The 22,011-nt window shown below is 47.0% G+C and overlaps 1 protein-coding gene across 4 annotated transcripts in view; it reads right to left on the bottom strand.

Annotated features, from left to right (window-relative positions):
• PIEZO2 (piezo type mechanosensitive ion channel component 2) overlaps positions 1 to 22,011 on the bottom strand; it is a gene marked incomplete at its 5' end in the record, with an annotated part of 334,873 nt that overhangs the window by 5,128 nt on the left and 307,734 nt on the right. For all 4 annotated transcript variants that reach the window (XM_082668432.1, XM_082668434.1, XM_082668433.1 and 1 more), the window contains 10 exons: positions 1,144 to 1,316; positions 2,505 to 2,597; positions 2,894 to 3,082; positions 4,183 to 4,330; positions 6,713 to 6,871; positions 13,053 to 13,267; positions 13,360 to 13,507; positions 14,593 to 14,725; positions 15,690 to 15,942; positions 18,925 to 19,107. In XM_082668432.1, coding sequence (XP_082524558.1) covers positions 1,144 to 1,316; positions 2,505 to 2,597; positions 2,894 to 3,082; positions 4,183 to 4,330; positions 6,713 to 6,871; positions 13,053 to 13,267; positions 13,360 to 13,507; positions 14,593 to 14,725; positions 15,690 to 15,942; positions 18,925 to 19,107 — 1,694 coding nt within the window. The remainder of the gene's footprint in view (positions 1 to 1,143; positions 1,317 to 2,504; positions 2,598 to 2,893; positions 3,083 to 4,182; positions 4,331 to 6,712; positions 6,872 to 13,052; positions 13,268 to 13,359; positions 13,508 to 14,592; positions 14,726 to 15,689; positions 15,943 to 18,924; positions 19,108 to 22,011) is intronic.

Genomic DNA, 22,011 nt, shown 5'->3' with positions numbered 1-22,011 from the left:
AAAAGTTCTCACAGGGAAAAAATTTTTGGTAACTGTGTGGTGATGGATGTTAACTAGACTTCTTGTGATCATTCTGAAACGTATACAAATATCAAATCATTATGTTGCACCCCTGCAACTAAAATAATGCTACATGTCAATTATATCTCAATCAAAAGCAGAATGTTCAATCAGAAATTGATGTTTAATTTCTTTTGGTGGCTCTTCAAAGGAAGGGCTAGGAAGTGCATTTTTGCCAGTACAGAATTCCACGTGAGGACTTTGGGACATTTAAAAGGAGAAAATAAGATTAAAGAAGGAGTTCTTTAAATTCTGAGCGGCCTCCTTCAAAAGACTTCTTACTACTTCCTTGTGAAGTCAGATTCTAGAAGGCTTTCTTCCTTCCTTATCATGATTCTTTCTTAATTCCAACCAAGAAGCTGGTATTGTGGACCCAACAAACCTATCACGGGACTGCCCAGCGTCCTGAGTCACAGCCTGTCATGAAGGAAACTGAGCTAATCAGACCGGGTATTACGTCCAGGCCCCCCAACGGCCCCCCGGACACGTCGGGCTTTCGGAGGCAAGAACGTTTTGCGAGACGTGCTGCGTGGTGGCCGCAGGCTGGCCAGAGGCTCAGATGGGGTGGGAAGGAATCTCCCTGCTCTCCCGTCCTGGGACTGCCCAGAGGCTCTCCCAGCTCAGGCTCGGAGAAAAGAGGTGCTGGGGCTCCCCAAGTGCTGGAGGCCGGCAAGGGAGAATCGGGGTTCCCAGCGCTGCAAGTCCTTTGTGATTAAGACCAGACCCCCAAGCTCAGGGAGATGTTGCACTTCACCTGACTCAGTTTCATGTTATGAGTCATCGCCCTCTTTCTTTTCTCTCCACCTTTCTCTCTTGGTCACAGATCTCACTGCCAGCCTCTTTAAAGCTGAAGTTAGTAGAAAAAAGGAAAACTAAGAAGTTCTTCGTTTTGTCAATGATTCCCAGGCAAATCATTATTTAAGAAACAAAAATGTTAGCTGTAGCATCGAATGAATGTTCCCAGGAAGTAATGTGAACCAAGATCAGAATTAATCTGAGGTGTGTATCCTTCCACACCCCCCAACCCCCGCCCCGAGTTCAGGTTGGGGAAGGGGGAATTATGCATGGAAATACAGTAACTACCTCTGCACACTCCATGAAAAAACAACAGAGAAGCTACTATTGGGATCCATGAGCTCGTGTATCATTTTCTGCTTACTGGGAGGGCTGATGGTCCACAAAGAATTTGAGTTTCCTTCCAGTTCTGCTACTGTTATGTCTTCTTTTTCATAATTTTCCAGAAATTGCATAGCACCCTGTGTGCACACAAATACACTTGCATAAACAGATACATACTTGAGGATGTGTAAGAAAGTAACTACTCTTCCCTTTAACTGACCGTATCCAGGGGGAATCTCTTCCTCTGAAAGGCACCTCCCTACAATGGGTTGCCTGGTGTGTTCTGACACTGTCAGCTCCAGTCACATCACCAAACCCCAGTGGTGATGTTGCCACACCCACGGCCATGGAATCATTCCAATGAAACAGTAAAGAAAAATCAGATGATTTAGTGTCATTTTTTTCCTTCCCACTAAAGAAAGACATTTATCAGCTATTGGGGAACGTCCATCTCATGAGAGAGTCAAATTTAATCCACCCAGGACATCGGGGCCCTTCCTCACAGCTGTGCACTCCTCAAGATTACTTTTGACAGTGTGCACTTACAGGCCGATCATTTTACAAAAGAGAACAGCATCTGTTTGCCTAATCACTTTATTTAAATAAAAAGCATCATCTGTAAAGCCAATTTTAATTATGAAGAATCATGCTACCATCTTATTAAAAGCATGGAATGTAGAGAAAAGGATGATGTCCACCACAGCTCTGTCACCAGAACATCATCCCTGTTTTATACAGTAGAGGATGCATATCTTCATTTTTTAAATCATTTAAAAATAAGTGTCTTTTAAAAGTTATGTTTCATTTTGAGAAATTTTCGTGCCATGAAATCTTTATAATGATTATCTTATTACAAAGGAAGTTGCCTGAAAAATCTGCTGTAATTGATTCACTCATTCCCTACTTGTTGAATCCCAAATTGCCTCTAGTTCTTACTAAGGCGGAGCGTGCCACCACAAACAGGCACCTCTTGGAGCTTTTCCATATTTTGAATGATTTCCTTAGGATAGATTCCCTACCAGTTAAAGGGATCAATATCTACCACAATTTAAAAAATTTATAAAGGATCAACACCTGTTGTGCTTATCATGAAAATACTCTGAATTAGAAATATGTTTATTATCACATGTCTGATAATATAGACATAACATCTTAGATGATCAAAGCGGCCAGTGGCCAGGAACCTGCTGTGTGTGACTAATAACCCCCAGAAAGTCCTGCCCACCGGCTCAGGCCATGGTAAAGTGGTGAATAAATAAGGTGACAACAGTCAGCTGGTCGATATGACAGGTGTTCATCGAGACCGACTCCATGCATTTACTTACAGTGTCCTTAGAAAAAGCTTTAATAAATTTATTAAATTTTGGCTGGTCCATAACTTTCAGCTGGCTTTGCTGGGCACTCATTGTGAAAATAGGCTGGAAAACAAAGACACACAGGATGGTTACTATTCCAAAGCACTTCTCTGCATCCTGGGTTCTAAGAAAAATATTAGGTCGTGTATCACCCACAACTAGAACAGAACTCTCCCGTCACGGTCTTCTGCACCTTAGCTCACATATCACATATTTGCAGAACAGTCAAAATTCAGACAGAAAATATGTCCGCAAAACCTAAGTAAGTCCTCTGGGTGGTTATCGGGGAAAAGCACGGCTGGGCAAGGCACTGGCAGGGGCCGGGGGAGGGGGGAGACCCCGGAGGGAGGCGCGGTTACCTGGTACCCGCCCAGGGTAATTGTGACCGAGACGTCCAGGGGCTGGTTGATGACCCCGGCGACAGATTTGACCAGAGACATGAAGAGCAGAGGGAACCAGACAATACAGATGAGCAGGACGATGATCATCCCCCCCATCCCGTACTTGACCACCTTCTTCTTCTTCTGCCCCCGGGGCTGCGGGTACCTCTGCAACAGAAGGGCCACGCGCTCAGGCGGGGTCCCCGGGGAGAAGCGGGTGGGGGAAGGGCGGGCGCTCTAACCACGGGGTCCGCCCTGGATTGGGTCCTGAATCTGCTCTGAATCCACTCTGTCCCAACCCGGGAACAAGGCAGGCAGTGATGCAGGGCTGCGAGGATCCCGCTACACGGAACACAGGGTCCGTCACGGCCTGAGCGGCTTTCTCCTTAACAGGGCTGTGTGGGTTTGCTGGGGGCTGACCTATGGACCAAGGGACCAAAGCCTCTGCTGAATAAACCTCTGGTTTTAAGGGATCAGGCGAGATAAGGATATTTTAAATTCCTGAATATTCAAAACCTGTGCCTTTCAACGGGCTCCTCCCCAGCATGGTGGGCGGAAAACATTTTAACTTCATTCATGACACACGTCAGGACCACGCTGTCCAAGCTGGAATCACCTCTGTTTGCTGCATCAAGGGCTCCCCAGCCCCAAGCTCAGGCTGCGGGCGGTGGAGGGCCCAGCTTTGCCACGTGTTGTGGAAACCGCTCGGTCTACAGGCCTGTTCCTTGCTTAGCTGCTGCTTCTCCAGGACCTGTTTCCCTTCAGGGCTACTCAGGAGGCTGGACTACATCCCTTAAATAACAGTAATTCTATCCATATGTCAACCTTAATATCCAACCTAGCAGAATATGCAAATATTTGCACTTCAATTTCCTTTGCACAGGATGTTACATTGTCTGTCCCTCATCAAAGAGTAATCAGAGGCTGACCCTGATTCCCAGCCACCTGACCCCACTTTTCTCCAGCACATCTCATTCCCTCTTGCTCTCAAATGAGCCACTTCAGAATTATTGGGTTGTACAGCAATACACCTTCTTCTTAACCACAATATCCAGCTGCCAGAAGAAGAACAAATCTGGATGCTATTCTCACTAAGGCAACAGCAGGTCCAAGATTCCTAACTCGCGTGGGGTGAAATCAATGGGGCATTTATAGGTCCTAGTAGTTTCTGCTTCATTTATTTGGCCGGAAAATTTGCAGAAGTTCCTATTAATAACAGCCTGTATCTAAGAGAAACAAATAGGGCTAAGGCATCATTATTGGCTTACTTTTTCCGACTCCCGCCAACACTTGAGGATGAATATGTGAGCATAGATGTCCTCCACACAGATCCAGCTGGACAGGCTCAGGGTCGTGTCTGTCCACACCCAGTCCATCACGGCCCTCAGCTCCGTCAGAAAAGGGACGAGGCGGAACCTAGCAGGAACCATGTCTTGTTACAGGGACAGTTGTGGGATGGGCCCCCATCACCTGGCCAACCCCGAGGGCTCATGGAGGTCCTGATTGTTTCAGCCCTTACAACTTAGAAAAAATTCTCAAGGTGACCATTATGGTCAAATCCAACTTGGAATACAACTGCTTTTCATTGTAAGTCCAATAAAGGATTTTTGTCTTTTGACAAAAATACCTTTTTGAAAAAGGTCTTTTTCATTCTTAAGATTAATTTTTTTCTTTTTTTTTTTTTTTTTGCTAATGGTCTTAACAAACTGGAATTCCCTTTTCAAATAAGTTTGAAGGGTCTTCAGTTTCTTTCATTAAAGTCATGGTTTTCATGGTACAAATCTTTCACTTCTTTGGCTACATTTATCTTTGGCTAAATTTAACATACAACTGATTTCTATATGTTGATTTTATATCCTGCAACTTCACTGAATGAAAATGTTGATTAGTTCCAACAGGTTTTGAGTGAGTCTTTAGGATTTTCTCTATATAAAGATCATATGGGGGGAGGGATAAATTAGGAGGTTGGAATTAACATCTACGCACTACTATATATAAAATAGCTAACCAACAAGGACCTACTGTATAGCACAGGGAACCATACTCAGTATTTTGTAATAACCTATAAGGTTATGTGTGTATGTGTGTGTGTGTGTGTGTGTGTGTGTATACCAGAATCACTTTGCTGTACAGCAGAAAGTAACACGACACTGTAAATCAACGATACTTCAGTTAAAAAAAATTTTTAAAAAGGTCATATCATCTGCAAACACAATTTTACTTTTTTATTTTTTCAAGTTGCTGATTTTGTTTTTTTTCTTTTCTCATTTTTTTTCTTCTTATTTTGGTGCCCTTCTTTCACTCAACATTTTTTGTTTTTTAAATTTTATTTTATATTGGAGTATAGCTGATTTACAATGTTGCGTTAGTTTCAGGTGTACAGCAAAGTGATTCAGTTATACACATACATGTATATATTCTTTTTCAAATTCCTTTCCCATTTAGGTTGTTAAAGAATATTGAGCAGAGTTCCCTGTGCTATACAGTAGGTTCTTGTTTGTTATCCATTTTAAATATAGCAGTGTGTACATTTCAATCCCAAACTCCCTAACTATCCCTTCCCCACTGGTAACCATAAGTTCATTCTTTAAGTCTGTGAGTCTGTTTCTGTTTTGTAAATAAGTTCATTTTAAACATTTGCTTCTGCTATGAGAATCTGCTGGTCGTAGGATTATTGAATTATGGGGGCTTTGCTGTCGAATGAGCTAGGGAAGGTTATACTCTTGGTCGGGGAAAGATGAGGAGAGGTGAGAAAAGTCATCAGGCGTGGCCACGTCATCGGGGGCACAGCAGGGCCCACGGCTGGGGGACCTACTAGGTGACTGAGGCTATCGAGACCCTGGCTCAGTCCCTTGTATTTCAGCTGGAAGTGGGATGGCCTGGGCTCCTCTGGGGTCTGGGTTTGGTCCTTGTTTCTTGACCGACACAGAGCTCCTTCCAGGCTGGGGCTCATCCCAGACCCTCCCAGCAGCTTGGGTTGCCACCCGGATTTCTCCCCTGAGCTCCTCAGCTTTGAAGGGAGTGCTATTCCACCCCCTTGAAGACGTGTCAGGCCCCCTCCCCACACGGGGCAGCATGCAGTGAAACTCTGACATGCGTGGTGGTTCTCAACATCCGAGCACACTCAACACTCCTCCATGACTGAGTCCCCAGTCCCCAAGTCTGGTGCTCCAGGGGCCAGCAATGCTCCAGGGGCCAGCAGTGCCCCAGCAGCCTGACCCTTCACCCTGTGGTATAATCTCCATGGGAACCGGGAGGGGATGCTCACACTGAAACCCTCACACAGAAGAACGAACATGTCCGTGTGAGTGTTAATAACTTCCTACCAGGAACAGGCAAGTCGCGTGGCATTCAGGTTGACATTAGGTGACATTAGTGGAATCAATGCCCCTCCCATGGATGGCTTGTTGCACAAGCAAAATTCCAGAGGCATTTTGGAACACTCCAGATTCCAAATATTCTGTTGCACTGTGCCCAGAATATATTAATACTTAGGATCATGGACCCCAATTTTTCATCCTGAAATATTATCAGTGTAATTATACACGATACAGAAATAGAAAACGAACCCACGCGGCTGACTTTAGAGCAGCATCCTGGCCAGGTGGGTGGAACCACACACAGAAAGGCGTTTCAAGGGCCACACATGCTCTCCTGTCAAACACTGTAGGAGCCCTGCAGGGACCCACATGCTGAGGTCACCAGCTTCTTCTCCACTCCCTCCCAGGGAGGGGACACAATGCCGTCCCGCGGCCAGCCCCGCTCTGTGAGTGGCTGTGACAGCACAGAGCGTCTCACCCTTGAAACAAGAAGAGATTGACGTAGTTGTAGCTCTTGGTGAGGAAGTTTCCGAGGACCCGCGTTGGGTAGCCGCAGCGGATCTGGTAGGCGGACAACCCGAAATACACGCATTTCACGAAGTACCAAAGCTGGGCGACCAGGTTCTGGCTGAATTTCCTGAGATGTGAAAACACAGAAAAGTGGAGGATGGAATACTCTTCTGGAACAAAAGGACACCAGTTTGGCATAAATTTAAAAAAGCCTAATTGCCCATCTGGCACTTAAAGACAGTTCAGTAAATTCTCTCTACATAGTGGATCTCTTCAAAAGGCAAGAGGTGGGGTCAGAAAATCTAATGATTAAAAAAAATTGCTCTGAATGTGCCCCCAATTTATTAGAGCATTATTCAGTTGTTTCAGCCATAATTAAAATAAATGACTGTTAAGTGGATTTACTAGTAAACATTTTCTCAGGACTTTGATGGTGCCGCTATCATGGTCCAGATTGAAGCTCAACAAAGAAAAAACCAAAATGTGGTTTTTACTTGACAAGATGTATAATTTGGAAGATGTAGGAGAAAGAATTCTGACAAATGAACCCCCATTTTTTTTTCTTTTGCTATACGTACATAAGACAGGTCAGGGATTAATACATTTTTGACACCTGGATTTTGGTTCCAGTTCTGTTTGCTATGGAGTTTGTTCCTCAAGCCATCATTTTTCTAAACATCAATGTCTATATGAAAAGTTTCCCTTGCTCTAAAAATCCATGACTCTCTGATCTACTAACTTGCCTTTTTCTAATGACATCCTCAGAGCTAGAGATGGTAGTTCCTTCTCCTGGTGGACAGTTAATGAAGAGGCCCATAGTGTTGAACAGTTCATGAATGCTAGCGTAAGTCTGAGCAAAAACTTAGTGGAACTAAATTTCACACTGGAAAAAAAATTAGAACACATTTTCAAAGAATGATGACCTATAGGATCATTTTTAACTTTGGATAAACGCGGCATCCTGTGAGTCTTAAACATGATTAGTACAAATTTTTAAAAATGAATCCGACTTTCAACTCAGTAAGACTTAAGTATAATCTTCCCTGTGTTTAAAATTAAGAGCGATACTTTTAAGTTTTTTAGACAAAGCAGTGTATTACTCTTTACGTTGTATCCTGGATTTGTCTTATTAATTTTCAATTTTGTTATCAGAAGAAAACATGTACTATTTTTTCATTGAGAACAGCTATTCTTTAGTTGACAAGATCTAAGAACAAGCCAGGAGCATGTGGGCCTATGTGTCTGGGGGCCTAGAGGCCTCCACGTGGATGTCAGCAGCTAAAGATCTCAGAAATGTTGCTTTTGAGTGTCTCTGCTGTGGAGAAACCCAGCCTCGGTATTTCAGGACCTAATGAATTACTTTAACTGCATTTGACCATGGTGGGCGCTTGACAAGTTACCAGTAAGATATCAGATACTTTACGGAGAGCCCCCATCAACTATCCAGTTCCTCGTCTTTCTAGGAACTGTCCATATTGGTAGAACTTTAGGAAATCACATTTTTTTTAATCTCTCCAGGAAAATGCCCTTTGATTTTACAGATACTTGATATAAAAACTACATGGGAAAGAATTCTTCTATATTTATCAAAATTATAATCAAAGACTTAAAACTGTGTTGCCTTCTATTCTTTATAAAAGGTCCAACCCCTGTTTTACCTACTAAAAAAAATTCCCTTTCTATGATGTTAAAATTCCCTTTCTATGATGATGTTAAAGTGGGTCAACTTGGAATAAGTACTAGTTAACCTACAGATCCTGAAGCAATCACGTTAACCGTAATTAGGGACACTGAGGTTGTCCTGTACTGGGAAGCGTTTGTCTGTGGTGTCTCTGCATGGTTTATTCCCGGAGGCTGGAGTCACGCCCTCCCCGTCTCCCTCGGCACCTACCGTGCAGAGCTGTGTAGACTGTAGGGAACCCTTGGATATCTGTGGGCTATATGGTGTGATGCACACAGAAAAAGCCATTTATCAGATAAATTATTCAAGATATCCGAGCTTCCTTGTCCTCAATGTTATGACCGGTAGCCCTAATTTTCTTCTGTAGGGCTTAAAAGACTCCTAATCTATTTCTCCCCTTACGCTTTCCTTGTCTGGAAAGGATTTAGACAATATGACTATTAATCAATGGTTTCTCTTTAAACAATGAATGAAATTTTCAGTAAATTTGAAGGAAGAAAAATGAATTTTGGAGGTTAAAGAGTAGCAGCAGGGCTTCCCTGGTGGCGCAGTGGTTGAGAGTCCGCCTGCCGATGCAGGGGACACGGGTTCGTGCCCCGGTCCGGGAAGATCCCACGTGCCGCGGAGCGGCCGGGCCTGTGAGCCATGGCCGCTGAGCCTGCGCGTCCGGAGCCTGTGCTCCACAACGGGAGAGGCCACAGCAGTGAGAGGCCCGCGTACCGCAAAAAAAAAAAAAAAAAAAAAAAGTAGCAGCACAGTTTGAAATGTCAAGAAATTATGTTGTCACTGACATGCCGGCAGTGATGCCAGAGACTCACTAATCCTAATATATCTTGAATGAAAGATCCAAAACCAAAGACAGATTAGTCTGTCGCACTAGGGATGGCCATTAGGTGAGACCCGAAGGTGAGATCCCAGGAGAAGAAAGGACCTGTGTGGCCATAGTTTGGTGACTCTCACAGTGTCGGGAGCCTGGGAGCCCCGTGTGTGAAAGGCCGTGAAAGGCCGACAGGTCCTTGCTTTACTCACGTGGGTGTCACAGCCCTTTTCTCCTGGTCTGCTGCCCTGGACCTAAGAGGTGCTCGATAAACGTGAACTTGAACTGAATATGCACGATTTGTAAGACACGCCAGAGAAGCTCTCATTCATTCGGTCCTTATAGCAGATGTTTCAGCCGTGTCTGGTTGGCAGGCGTTGTCGCTAGGCCGTTGACCTCCTCAAAAGCCTGGCAGGACAACGTGGTCGCCAGAAGAATGCCCCCAGCCCCCACCCAAAGACATGCACGTCCTAGTCCCCAGAACCTGGGAACGTGTGACCTCCCATGGCAAAGAGGACTTGACAGACGTGTTAAGGTCGGGGACCTGGAGAGGCGGAGCAACCGGGGCTGTCCAGGTGGCCTCAGTCAGTGAGTCCTTAGCGGGAGAGAGCCTTGCTCAGCCATGGGTGGAGGGAGACGCGGCAGGGGAACAGAGGCTGGGTTTGAAGATGGAGGAGGAGAGGTGCAGAGCATGGGCATCTCTAGAAGCTGGGCGGGAGGGGGATGCTCCCCTGGAGCCCCCAGAAAGAACCACAGCCCTGCCCACACACATGAATCAGTCCAGTGAGACCTGGGTCTGCCCCCTGACCTGCAGAACTGCAAGACGACACACCTGCATTGCTTTAAACTCTAACTTTGTAGTGATTTGTTACGGCAGCAACAGGACACCAACACAAGCAGAAATAACCAAACCATTTGCCGATTTGACCTAAAAGGACTAAAATGCTAAAAGGACTCTCAGTGGCTTCACTGTTGCAGTATTTCTGGGAGCTCTGGTCTCTGCTGGACCCCCTGTCAGGACATGGCAAAGATTTAGGCTCAAGGGCTCTGGAACTCTCTCTTGGGACTGGCTGGAATAATCAAATCCTTTTCACACTGCAGAGTGAAATAATAGGTTGTGTTACCTAAAAAAAAAAAATCTTCCTGGAAGCAAGTACGGGATGCTTCCCATGGAGGCAGGAGTGCAATATACAGTAGGTGCAGTATACGGTAGGTGCAGTATACAGTAGGTATATATACCCTAGGTGCAGTATACAGTAGCTGCAGTATACAGTAGCTGCAGCACACAGTAGGGCCAAGAGCCCTGGGGTTGGGGGTTGGTCCCTCCAGTAATTGGCTGAGTGACTCTGGGGAGGTCACACTTCCATATGGGCTCACCTGTCTTCATCTGGAAAATTAGACAGTAGGTCTAGAAAGCTTTTTAAGGTCTTTTCTTCTCTGAAATTAAGAATTTCAATGAGAGCTGCTGGAGCATGCCTCCTTGATGCTTTTAAAAATCAGACAAATTACCAAAATTCACCATCCAGCTATCCTGGGTGTTAAATTTGGCCTATTTCTCTGCTTTGAGATATAGCTATAATTAAATATTTACAGAGAAAATTGTACTTATTCTATTTTAAAGACTAACAAATAAGGGACTTCCCTGGTGGCGTAGTGGTTAAGAATCCGCCTGCCAATGCTGGGGACACGGGTTCTAGCCCTGGTCTGGGAAGATCCCACAAGCCACAGAGCAACTAATCCCGTGTGCCACAACTACAGAGCCCATGTGCCACAACTACGGAAGCCCACGCACCTAGAGCCCATGATCCACAACAAGAGAAGCCACCGCAATGAGAAGCCCGCGCACCGCAACGAAGAGTCGCCCCCGCTCGCTGCAACTAGAAAAGGCCTACGCGTAGCAACGAAGACCCAACGCAGCCATAAATAAATTAAAAAAAAAACTCTTTAAAAAAAATAAGATTCACAATGTTCTCATGACCAAATTCTAATATGTTTACAAACGGCTTGCCCTATTCTGAATTATCTTTACCATGTGAGCTACATTTCCTCCCCTAGTTTGCGGCGTGGAATGGAAGGCTTACGGAGCTATTGGGTATCTTCTGAGTAACAACCCTTTATATAGTTAGTTCTACTTTAGACTCAGGAAAGATGATCCTAATTCCAATTTTCCTTTTAAAATATTTTCATTGCCACCATTTATTATCACAAAGCAATGACTCCCTAGACTGAGGTCAGAAAGTCAGCCTGAATGTTCAGGTGGGGGCAGACGTCAGTCTAGCCACTGGTAGAAGAGACTTGGTTTCCTCGTGGAGAATTACATTTGAGTCGGTTTCTGAACAGCATTAGGAAAATCCATTTTCATTACTTGTTACTCCAGAAACGGTGCTCACCAGCTTGACGGACAGGTTATTCCTAAGGCTTGGCTGTGAATGACTCATGAGGTCTGATAAAGAGATCAAACTGATGGTACACATGAAGCCCTTTTCATGACATGTTCTTAAAAAGGTCACTCCTCTCATGTTATATGGACAGTTCCCTGCTCCCCTTCTGCAGACCCTTTGCTTTCATCGTCTACCAGAGCCGATACCAGGCACACCTCCTTTTACCGCGCTTCACAGATACTGTGATTTTTACAAATGGAAAGTTTGTGGCCACCCTGCGTCCAGCAAGTCTGTCAGCACCATTTTTCCAACAGCATTTGCTCCCTTCGTGTCTCTGTGTCACAATTAGGTAATTGTTGCAATAGTTCAGGCTTTTTCATTACGATTGTATTTGTTGTGGTGACCTGTGGTCAGTGATCTTTGATGTTACTACTATAACTCACTGAACGCCCAGGTGATGGGTAGCATTTTTTAGCAATTAAGTATTTTTAGATTAAGGTATAAACATTGTGTTTTTAATACATAATGCTATTGTACACTTAATAGACTACAGTTTGGTGTAAACGTAACTTTTATAGGCATCGGGAAACCAGAAAATTCCTGCCACCTGATTCGTTGTGGTGGTCAGAACCGAACCCGCCGTATCCCCAAGGTCTGCCTGCATTTCCTGTTGATAGGGGTCTCCCTGGTTTTTCTTTCCTGGACTGACTCACTCATCTGCTCATGCGTGAAGCACCAACTTGGCCCCAGCACCGTTCTGGGTGGAGGCGTGCCCTCTGGTCTGAGATCTGACCTTGGGGAGGGGAGCCCTGCCAGGGGAGAGGAGAGGCTGTCAGGAGGCACCGAGGAGGGTCAGCATGGCCAGAGCTGGGGGCTCAAGGGACAGACGGCCTCCAGCCCCCTCCTGGGACAGCGCCAGCCCTTCCCTACCCAAGTCCTCGGCCTCCAAGGCCCCTTCACAGCAATAGCTGTATTAACTGCAGCAGCGGCGGCACGGGGGCTGCTGTGTTTACCCCTCAGAAGGACCCAGGGAGGCAGACCCCTCGTCACCTGCACCCCTTTCTCTACCAGTTGAACAGACTCCGTTCTTTTCATCCACTTCTCATGTGACACACTTTTGCGTCCTCTCATCCCCTTACGCTGCTAACACCGCACTCCAGTCCGTCTCTCTAACTGCTCAGGTCACAGCGCGAGGACCCCAGGTGTGCGCTGACCGCTCAGCCCGTCCCCTCCCTAGCTGAGAGCACTAGGTCTGCGAATGCGTATAAAACGCAGTGATGACGTTTCTGAGGAATCAGCTCACGCCCTGGCTTCACGCTGAGTTTAGCACTGATTAAACCCCCCGACTTTCCCTTCTCCTACGGGCCGATCCTTATGAAAATGTCTGCGTGAACGCGGCCCGCACGGCTCTAGCTTCCGAAGGCCTTACCTCTCAGTCACCCCAGGCAAGATGAAGAACATCCAGAAGTGAATCCCAAACACCAGGATGACCTGGAAGATGACCTTCCCCAGCACCGTCTTCCTGAGGTACAGTGCCCGGTCCACCACCATGGTGCCGAACTGAATGAGGACCATCACCAAGAAGGGCCCCGGCACCTGGTCCTCCGACAGCGAGGAGGTGATGTCGGCCGCGGCTGAATGTTTCTGGGGGGGGAGACCACAGGTTCAGGCCCGGTGGCACCCACGGGACAGCAGCGCTAGTCCCTGGTGTGCCGTGGCCTTGGTCCCCGACCTACCCCAAAGGCCCAGAAGCCAAAGACGATGATGACGAAGTCGACGGTGTCTGCCAGGAACATGAGCACGTACACGTCGGTCACGGCGCTGTAGTCGGGGTGGATGAGGTCGTAAAAGAACTGTCTGATGGGCACGTAGAGCCGCAGGGTCCTGCCAGACAGACACCCGGAGGGGGCGCAGGGGCCACTGGGTACAGTGATCAGAGCATTCCATCCTCCGCTTCCCTCCTCCCACCAGCTCTCAGCCCCTGCCCCCGACCTCAGGACAGTCTGCTGGGGGAAGGGAGCTCCTGCCCCAGCAGAGACTGTGCACTAGTTCATGGCCGACGGGACCACAGACCGCTTCTCTCCTTGAAGCATAATGGAGCGGTAGCCCCAGAAATGAGGGGCCGGTTTATCCCCTGATTCGATTACTCTCCACCTGTGAGGCCCTGATCCTGCTACCCAGCCCTCTGCGCTTCTGTAAAAGGTGTGATAAGTAATGAGGCGGGAGGCCTGGGCTGCGGTGAGAGCAAACGGGGCCTGTGGTCCTGCCTGAGACCCAGGAAATGCCACGCAGCCCCTGCTCCTCCCGTTTCCGACCCCGTGTGTCCCCCGGGTCCCGGGCAGCGCCCTGGGCTTTGGAGCTCACCTCGCTCCATCCTTCATGGCCCTGTGCCCTGGCCCTGGCTTGTCTGCCCAGCCCCTGTCCCCCCATCTTCACTGTGCTCTGGGTTCCACCTTCAGTTCAAGGCCACGTTCAGGTGAGCAGCGCCCTCGGTCTCAGAGCCCAGACTCAGGGCCAGCCCTGTTGCACCTCCCCCGTTTCCACTCCTGTCTCTGCATCCCTGTCACCTGGGGGAGGGGCCTGTGAACTCAGCTGGTGAACTTGGGCGGCAGGACAGACCAACCACTTCCCGCGTGCACCTCGGTTTCCCTCTATGGGGTAAGTGTATCTCTAAGAACCTTCCAGCTTTGACTTCATTCCCTCTCTGTCTGGTTGGACTCTTTCATATGCCTGGAAATACACACGGTGAGCCCGTGTTCAAATAGAAAAAGTCTGTTTAGAAATGCAGTGGATGTAAAAATAAATCATCCTTATTGGAAAGTGATTTTTAAAAGCAGTATCACGATGGGCTATTTCGTTCTGCCTGAAGCAGATGATGTTTGTGGTGGGACAAGTCACTTCACTCGTCACCTCTGGCTGATGTGGAGTGACACCAGCTCCCCAGCCCCAAGGCGTTCTCACGCACTCACTTCTTTATGGTAAACGCTTTTGCTTTGATTAAGTGTTCTCGAAGCTTCTCCACATAAAGTTCCCGTCTGCTTTTTTGCTTGCCGCTCACAACACTGCTTCCTTTCTGGCTGCTGTTTCGGGTGCTTGTGCTGCCTGAAAGTAAAAAGAAACCGAGATGCACCGTGAGTTGCAGGTTTGTCGACGTAAATATTGCAGAAGCCCCGCCGCCCCCAGGACAGAGGATGGTCTGAAGCTGTTTAGAAGGTGAGACACACAGATGCCCGTAAGAACAGAGGCGGAGAACTTGGAATCTGCAGCCTCAACTCTGCTTCCATAGCCAAAGGCATCCGTGGGTTTTCACACCCACTGCTGGCTCTTTCCTCGGCCGCGGTGGGACCTCTGTCCCAGGAGGAAGTAGACCATAGAACAGTTTTTATCGTGCTCAGTGGGGTCCCAGGTTTTTGTTGCGGGTTTTCTAGATTGGGTCCAGGACCCATGCCTTTTTTCAGGTCCAAATGTCTGTAACTGTAAAACAAATAGGAGACGACCTGCCAGTGCTTGCCTGAAAAATGTCTTCTGCTGATGAATACAGAGTGTCTGGAAGGCTTCAGACAGAAGCACTACCAACACAAAAGCCCACTTACCCCAAGAGGGGCAACTGGAACGCATATGTACTTTCCTACTACTGGCTGTTGAGTAAGAAATTAATAACTAGCTTAGGAAATAACTAAGAAGGTTTGGCTAAAAGTTCCCATTGATTAAAATGTATTTTCAAAATAAATCGTGATGTATACTCAGCAGAATCTCTGGATATGATTTATAACTACCCTGTATCCAACATCCACTAGGTACGAGGCGGCGTGCTGGCCACTTTTCTCCACGACCTGGAATCCTCGTCCCGGGGACGACTCAGACAGACACCCTGGACAGTGATGTGATCGCCCCGGGCCACACAAACAGCTCAGCCCAGACTCGGAATTCCGTCTGTCTGGTTGCAAAGTACATTCTTTTCACATCACAATATCTGTCTCCTCGACAGCACCCAAAAAACTCCCCTGCCCCGGACCCACTGGAACGAGGGAAATGGTTCAGCCTGGGGACACCGTGTGACAGATACCTCTCTTGGACCTATTGGAGGAAAAGCTGGAGTCCTGGGACGTCTGGGAGCCGCTGCTGGAGCGCTTCCTCCTGATGGCGGCCGGCTGCTCGGGGAAGGTCACGTGCACCGACTCCACGGACGCGGCCAGGTTGATGGACTTCAGGGAGTCGGAGGAACCCCTCCTACCGTGGCTGAGGGACAGCGCGTCGTCCGAGCCCACCTCGTCAGAGCCACTGTCTGCGATGTCATCTTCGTCCCACAGGCCGTGGCACTGAGAAGGCAAGGAAGGGACAGCTCAGCCCGCCGTTCCGGGGAGGGGGCTGGGATTCTGCCCTATGACATCCCAGCCACCAGAGCGTCCCTCAGGATAAACGTAAAACAGGGCGACTGTAGCTGACAACACTGTTGTACAGCGGAAACTGGCTAGGAGAGTGCAACTTAAATGCTGTCACCAAACAGACAGAGAGGCAGGTGAGGAGGTGTTGGATGCACTAATTAACCAGAGGGAGAGAGCCTTTGCTCCATGTATACGTTTATCGAATCACTGCATGTACACCTTGAATACCTTACAATTTCATTTGTCAATTATACGTCAATAAAACTTTGTCAATTATACATCCATTATACGTCAATAAAACTGAAATTTAAAAAAAGATTAGAAACCCAAAGCAGTGCAAAGGATTCTAAGAAAGAGCATCATCTATAATTTTCCAACGGTCCCAGCAGAGTGGAGGCGGTGGGCATAGACCATAGCATTTGGCTCTTCAGTGGAGATGCAGACAGATGATGGGGTGGAGGTCAAACAGAATCAACGCAGCTGGTTCCCTGAGCGGAAGTGCTTTCCAGCACACACTGCTGTGCTCACAGCGTGCACCGGCAGTACCGAGCTGAAGTGACCATGGGTGAACTGATCCCCGCCCCGTGCTCACCAAATATCTGTACTGGAATTACGGTGCTGCTCCTCCCCCAGCCTGCACCACAAGACCTGAATCCTGGGATCACCTGGGATCACCACGGCTGACCCAGGAACAGACCTGCAAATCCTCTACTCCAACAATGCCGGCCCACGTGTGAGAGTCTGTGACGCATCCTGCAGAGCCTGGTTTTTGCTTCAAGGAAGTGGGATAAAGGGGGCCGGTAAGGACAGGAGGGAGGATTGCAGAAGAGAGGGCTGAGGAAGCAGGACTTTCCTGGAATGAGATGCTACGTGGACCACAAGTCGCCCTGGTGTTGACCTTGGACGAAGTTGCCCAGTGAGCTGTCCGCCCCCTGAGCGCCCTGGCTGCCAGGCTAGCATTTATCCCCAGGACCCCGTCCAGTCCTCCGTCTGACTCTGTAGAGAATAAGAGCTCCAGGCCCATTTGCCAAACCAACTCGGAGAACGATCCGTTCATCCAAAGACAGAGTCACGTAATTTACAGATTTTTCTTAAATATTTATGTATAGATATATATTTCTTAAACACATTCAATGAATGTATTCTTATAACAGACATTTTAGATGCTCGTAATGGGATTTTTCAGTTTATACTGATTTCTTTCAAATCATTTTGAAAGTGGCTTTGTCTTTTGTTAACATTTTATTAACGTATTTGGATTCTTTCACTGCTTTCTCAGTAGCATATTTATTTAGGTTTGTTAATTCTTCCAATTATTTATAAAATTATAGTTATTCATAGAAATAGGATAATTTTAACCACTTTTGAAATTTGCACATAGTTTTTAATTGTTTGGATTTCAAAGCAGCATTGTTAAAAGGTTGAAAAAAATGATTTTTTCAAAAGCTGTAGGATAGTTTTGTCTTTTTATGAAAGGATTTATCATTACAAAAAGCATTTTTCATACCATTAGCCAAAATTTCAGCATTACAGTACCTCAAATATATTCACTGTATATAAGACATTTTCAAAGAAGAAATCAGAGTAAGTGTACCAATATGAAACACCAAAATTTCATTTATTGTGTGCTTTAAATATAAAATCATAGCTGTTAAACCATCTGAATGTTGATGAAAAAGTAATAAAAGTATCTAAAGTTTTATAATTTTCTTAAAATGACACGCAAAAGGATTCAGAATTTGCAAGAGAAACTGGAAGCGGCCAAAATTATACTAAATGCTGAAATTTAAAACTTTAATTTCTAGAACTAAAAAGATAAGGTTAAACATCTATTAATATGTTCGTCAAGAATTAGTAAATTGGCTACATTCAGGTAATTACCATATTCATCAGAAGAACTGGAAAAATTAAGCAAATTTTATTTTGGCTAATGGGTGCCTGTGGATAAATACCTTTGCAAACTCACCACACCCCAATGACTCAGGTAAGCCACCCCCCGCCAAGTGAAGGGTTAGGGACTTGCAGTTTGCAAGGTGACAAAAGGCAGAGTAAAGGTCTTGGTCATGGTACACCAATGAAAGCCTGTTTGAAACAGCCCACTGAATAGGACAGAAGTTGAACATACTGTTACATGTACGTGTGCGTGTGTGTGTGTGTACGCATTAACTGAGGCCAAGCTTGTTCTCAAAAGGAACGAATAAAGATACTACTTGATAAAATGAATTTAAAATACGTTATACGAGACAAGGTTAAAATAAGAGAAGGAAAGTAAGACTGTGACCACAGGCACATCAATATCTAATTTTTAGAGTTGAGTGGCATATTACAAGTTTAGCTTATAATTCACAGTGTGTGAGAAGAGAAAGCCCCACAGACTCTCAGTGGGATGACAGGAGTTACTGATCCCGAGAAGGTCACTCTGTAGACAGGTCTTCCCAGAGCAACGAGGGAATGGCTTTCTCAGCCTGTGCTCTCTGGGAGCACAGCCCTGGCCTTCCCAGGCCCATCACGTAGATGGTCTCTCACTAAAGCCGGTGGTTTCACGACAAGAAACTACAAGAGAAGCAATGCTACTAGAAGGGGGCGGGCCGAGGTCAGGATGGAGAGGAGACCCCAAACTGCAGCTCCCTGATGATCTGCCGTGGATCAGGAGGTAAGAACTGCTCACCGTTCGGGTGTTGGGTTAATTAGGCTGTGTTCAACCCAGGGTAGAGACGGGAAAATTTCACCTTGATTTATTACAAACTCCATTATTGAGCACACAGTGTTGGAGAAAATGAATGAAATGAACACAACTGTCTGTTAACAAGGAAAAAAAGAGCACACACACAGACCCCACCCCATGGACCCTCGTCCCCATGCGATCGCAATGCTCGGGTTCTCGGGAATCTTTCAGGGGCTGTGAACGGGCAGTACCTTCAGGATGGACCGGTGGAAGAAGAGGGCCAGCAGCTGGATGAGGTCGTAGAGAACGTAGCCCTCCTTCTTCTCCACCCCGATGATATTGGGTGGGTGGTAAGGCTTGTCTTTGTTCAATTCCACATTCTTGTTCCAGGGAAAGAACCCAAACTGGAAGAAATACTTGACCACAATTGCCACCTGCACACAGATGATAGAAATTTTTAAAAAACGAGTCCTTTTAAGAATAGTTCTATAGGAGAAACAGTGACACAAAAAAATTAAGGGGAAAAAGTCTCAGTTTTGTTGCTGGGAATGCACACACCATGTGGAATAACAAATTCTCATTCTCAGACTCTGACTTTAGGACAAGCGCAGAATCTCACCTCCAGGGCCTTTTTTTTTGCGGTACGTGGGCCTCTCACTGCTGTGGCCTCTCCCATTGCGGAGCACAGGCTCAGCGGCCATGGCTCACGGGCCCAGCCGCTCCGCGGCATGTGGGATCTTCCCGGACCGGGGCACGAACCCGTGTCCCCTGCATCGGCAGGCGGACTCTCAACCACTGCGCCACCAGGGAAGCCCACCTCCAGGGCCTGTGACTACGGATACATCAGGGCCATTTATGTTACTTCTGACTCGGCTTAAATGACTTCTGCTACTGTTGAGGAATTGGCTAATTTCTACTGATTCAATTGGATATTTACACAAGTATTCAGCTATTAACTATGGTAATTAGAACCAACAAGAACAGGAAGACCTTTATCTTTATACTTTAGGGTATTGCTTTAATTTGGAATCTTTAGGAGCAAACCACACAGGCTCGCTGTACACGGTATTACTTTATTCTCATCTCTCTCTTCTCACCATTTTATTGCTCATTGGAAGTGCTCAAGAAATAAAAGTGAATGAAACAAAATCTTGCCAATTGTGCTGGTAACTAGCTCACGGTGCAAACGTGGAGATGTTTGCAGAGATGGACACTGAAACATCGTCCAACGTCTGCGTCATCAGGGGTTAATTCATTACACATAATCCATCCATAAAAATAGTTTTACAAGTCCTCCATTGACCTAGAGTCCCCCTTCAGCCCTCCTCCTCTCACACTTCTTCCCAAAGTCGAGCCTCTGTGAAGAGCAGCCCTGCGTCCCTTACCCTGGTGCTTGCACCCAGCGCTGGGTACCCACACAGAAGCCAGAGTCCAGCCACACCCCCCTTGCACCCCACCCAGTGTCCCTTCCTGAACCTGCTCCTCTGCCCCCTCCTCTCAGCCCCCCATGCGGTGACATTGGTCCGGACCGTGATATTTCTCACCCCGGCTGTTTTCCAAGCCTCCACTTTATGAAAACTTGCTAAAACACACACTTGCCGGAGTCATGTCCCATTCAACTCCTTCAACCCAAGGGACCGAGTGCTGAGCTCACACCCCGTGGACAGGCATCCCTGGGCGCCTCTGCTGCCCGCCCCTCCAGCCTCCTTGCAGCCCCATCACGGCCCGTCCGTCCTGCGCTCGCCGGGCTGTCTTACGCCTTCGTTTCTTCGCAAGGACTGGACTCACTTTGCTTTCGTCCTTTGCCGAACTTCTCTCCTTCCCACGTACCCCCTTGTGCTGACGAGTCCCCCCACCCCGGCTACAAGAGGCCACACGCCTGCCGCGCTCTGCACCAGTGCCCACCCATGCCGTGTGGTTTTGAACTGTAGGCAATTCTCCGTTTACACTCATCAGTTCGCTACAGGAACCTGCAACCACTGAGAAACAGGAACGACCATTTTTTTAAAACTTTCTGTTGTTTCCTCTTGCCCAGCATAGCCCCCAGCTGTGGCCCAAAGTCTGGGTTGTGGAGGGAATTAACATCAACAACGCCTCAGTGTGACAGAGAAAATGGAGAGCCCCACTTTGAATCGGGAAGATCTCATTTCAAGACAAAAGCTGTGCACCAGCGGCTCTTTCTCCCTTCTCCACATTCCTAGAACCTGCCCTTACCTCAAGTCAGGTAAGAAGCTCCTCCTGCAGAGGCGCTGGGGAGAATCTCCAGGCCCCAAACAGGGAGTCACTTATGCCCCGATCACCAAGTTATGCAATGGAAGTAATATTTAAGAGCCATTATTTAGACAGACTAATTAAAGTCATGGGTATGTATTTGGCTTCACATCTTTTATTTTTATTATGGAAATAAGATGCATGATAGCAATACTTTAAAATGAATACTTTGGAGATGATTTAATACATAACTTTGTTTTAATTTTGCTGTTGAATTACTTGTACACCTATAAAATTTCTAGACTCTAACTCTACACCATGATGAGTACTATCCTTGAAGAAGCAATTACAGCTCCACTGTTAGTGAAAACTTTCCTTCTGAGCCAGGTAAGAAAATGGGGCTTCTTCACAAATCTAAGATGACAAAGAACCGTGATGGCCCGAGGAGCAATGTCCTTAAGAGCCTCCCTTCTACTCCCAGTTTTACGGTTGCCATGGGAATTTGTGAACTGCTACGTACACAACAGGGCAGGGCAGAAAGGCAGGTTCATATATTTGGGCAGAGTGCCTCTTGTCCCCTCACGGGTGATGAAAACAGGGTGGCAATTCTCCTTTTCTGTTATTCAGACTTTTAAGGAGGTGGGTATGTGACTTTGTGTTTTGATGTGTGCAAATTGCCTTTAGGTTTAAAAATGGGAGAAACGCATGCTGCGTCAAACTGTTCAAGGTGCTCACTGTACTGTCTGATGCAGTGTCCATCACTGACTGTGCACCGGCCCCTGGGCCGCGCTTGTGTCTGCCTTTCACTTACCGTCCTGGTGGCTGAAACCACAGGGCAGACACCAGACCTCAAAGGCCTCCCCCACCACTCGCTAGTTGGGTAACTTCGGGGCAATTATTTAACCTCACTGAGGCTATTTCCTTATCTGTTAGATGGAATGATATTAGCCCCTATGCGGTGTGAGGTGTGAAATGATAAATATAATTACCGGCACCAGGTAACTGTTGGTTATAATCATGTGTCCACCTAAGAATATCAGTTTCACTGACTGTTTATGTGAAATTGTCTGGAGCCGGGCAGGCCCACCCAGAGTGACGCCCTGTGACGGGCAGGCCAGTTCCGCCCG

This window comes from Grampus griseus (genome assembly GCF_964374135.1).
Source record: "Grampus griseus genome assembly, chromosome: 12".
Taxonomy (NCBI): domain Eukaryota; kingdom Metazoa; phylum Chordata; class Mammalia; order Artiodactyla; family Delphinidae; genus Grampus; species Grampus griseus.
This window is presented reverse-complemented; position numbering and strand designations above follow the sequence as displayed.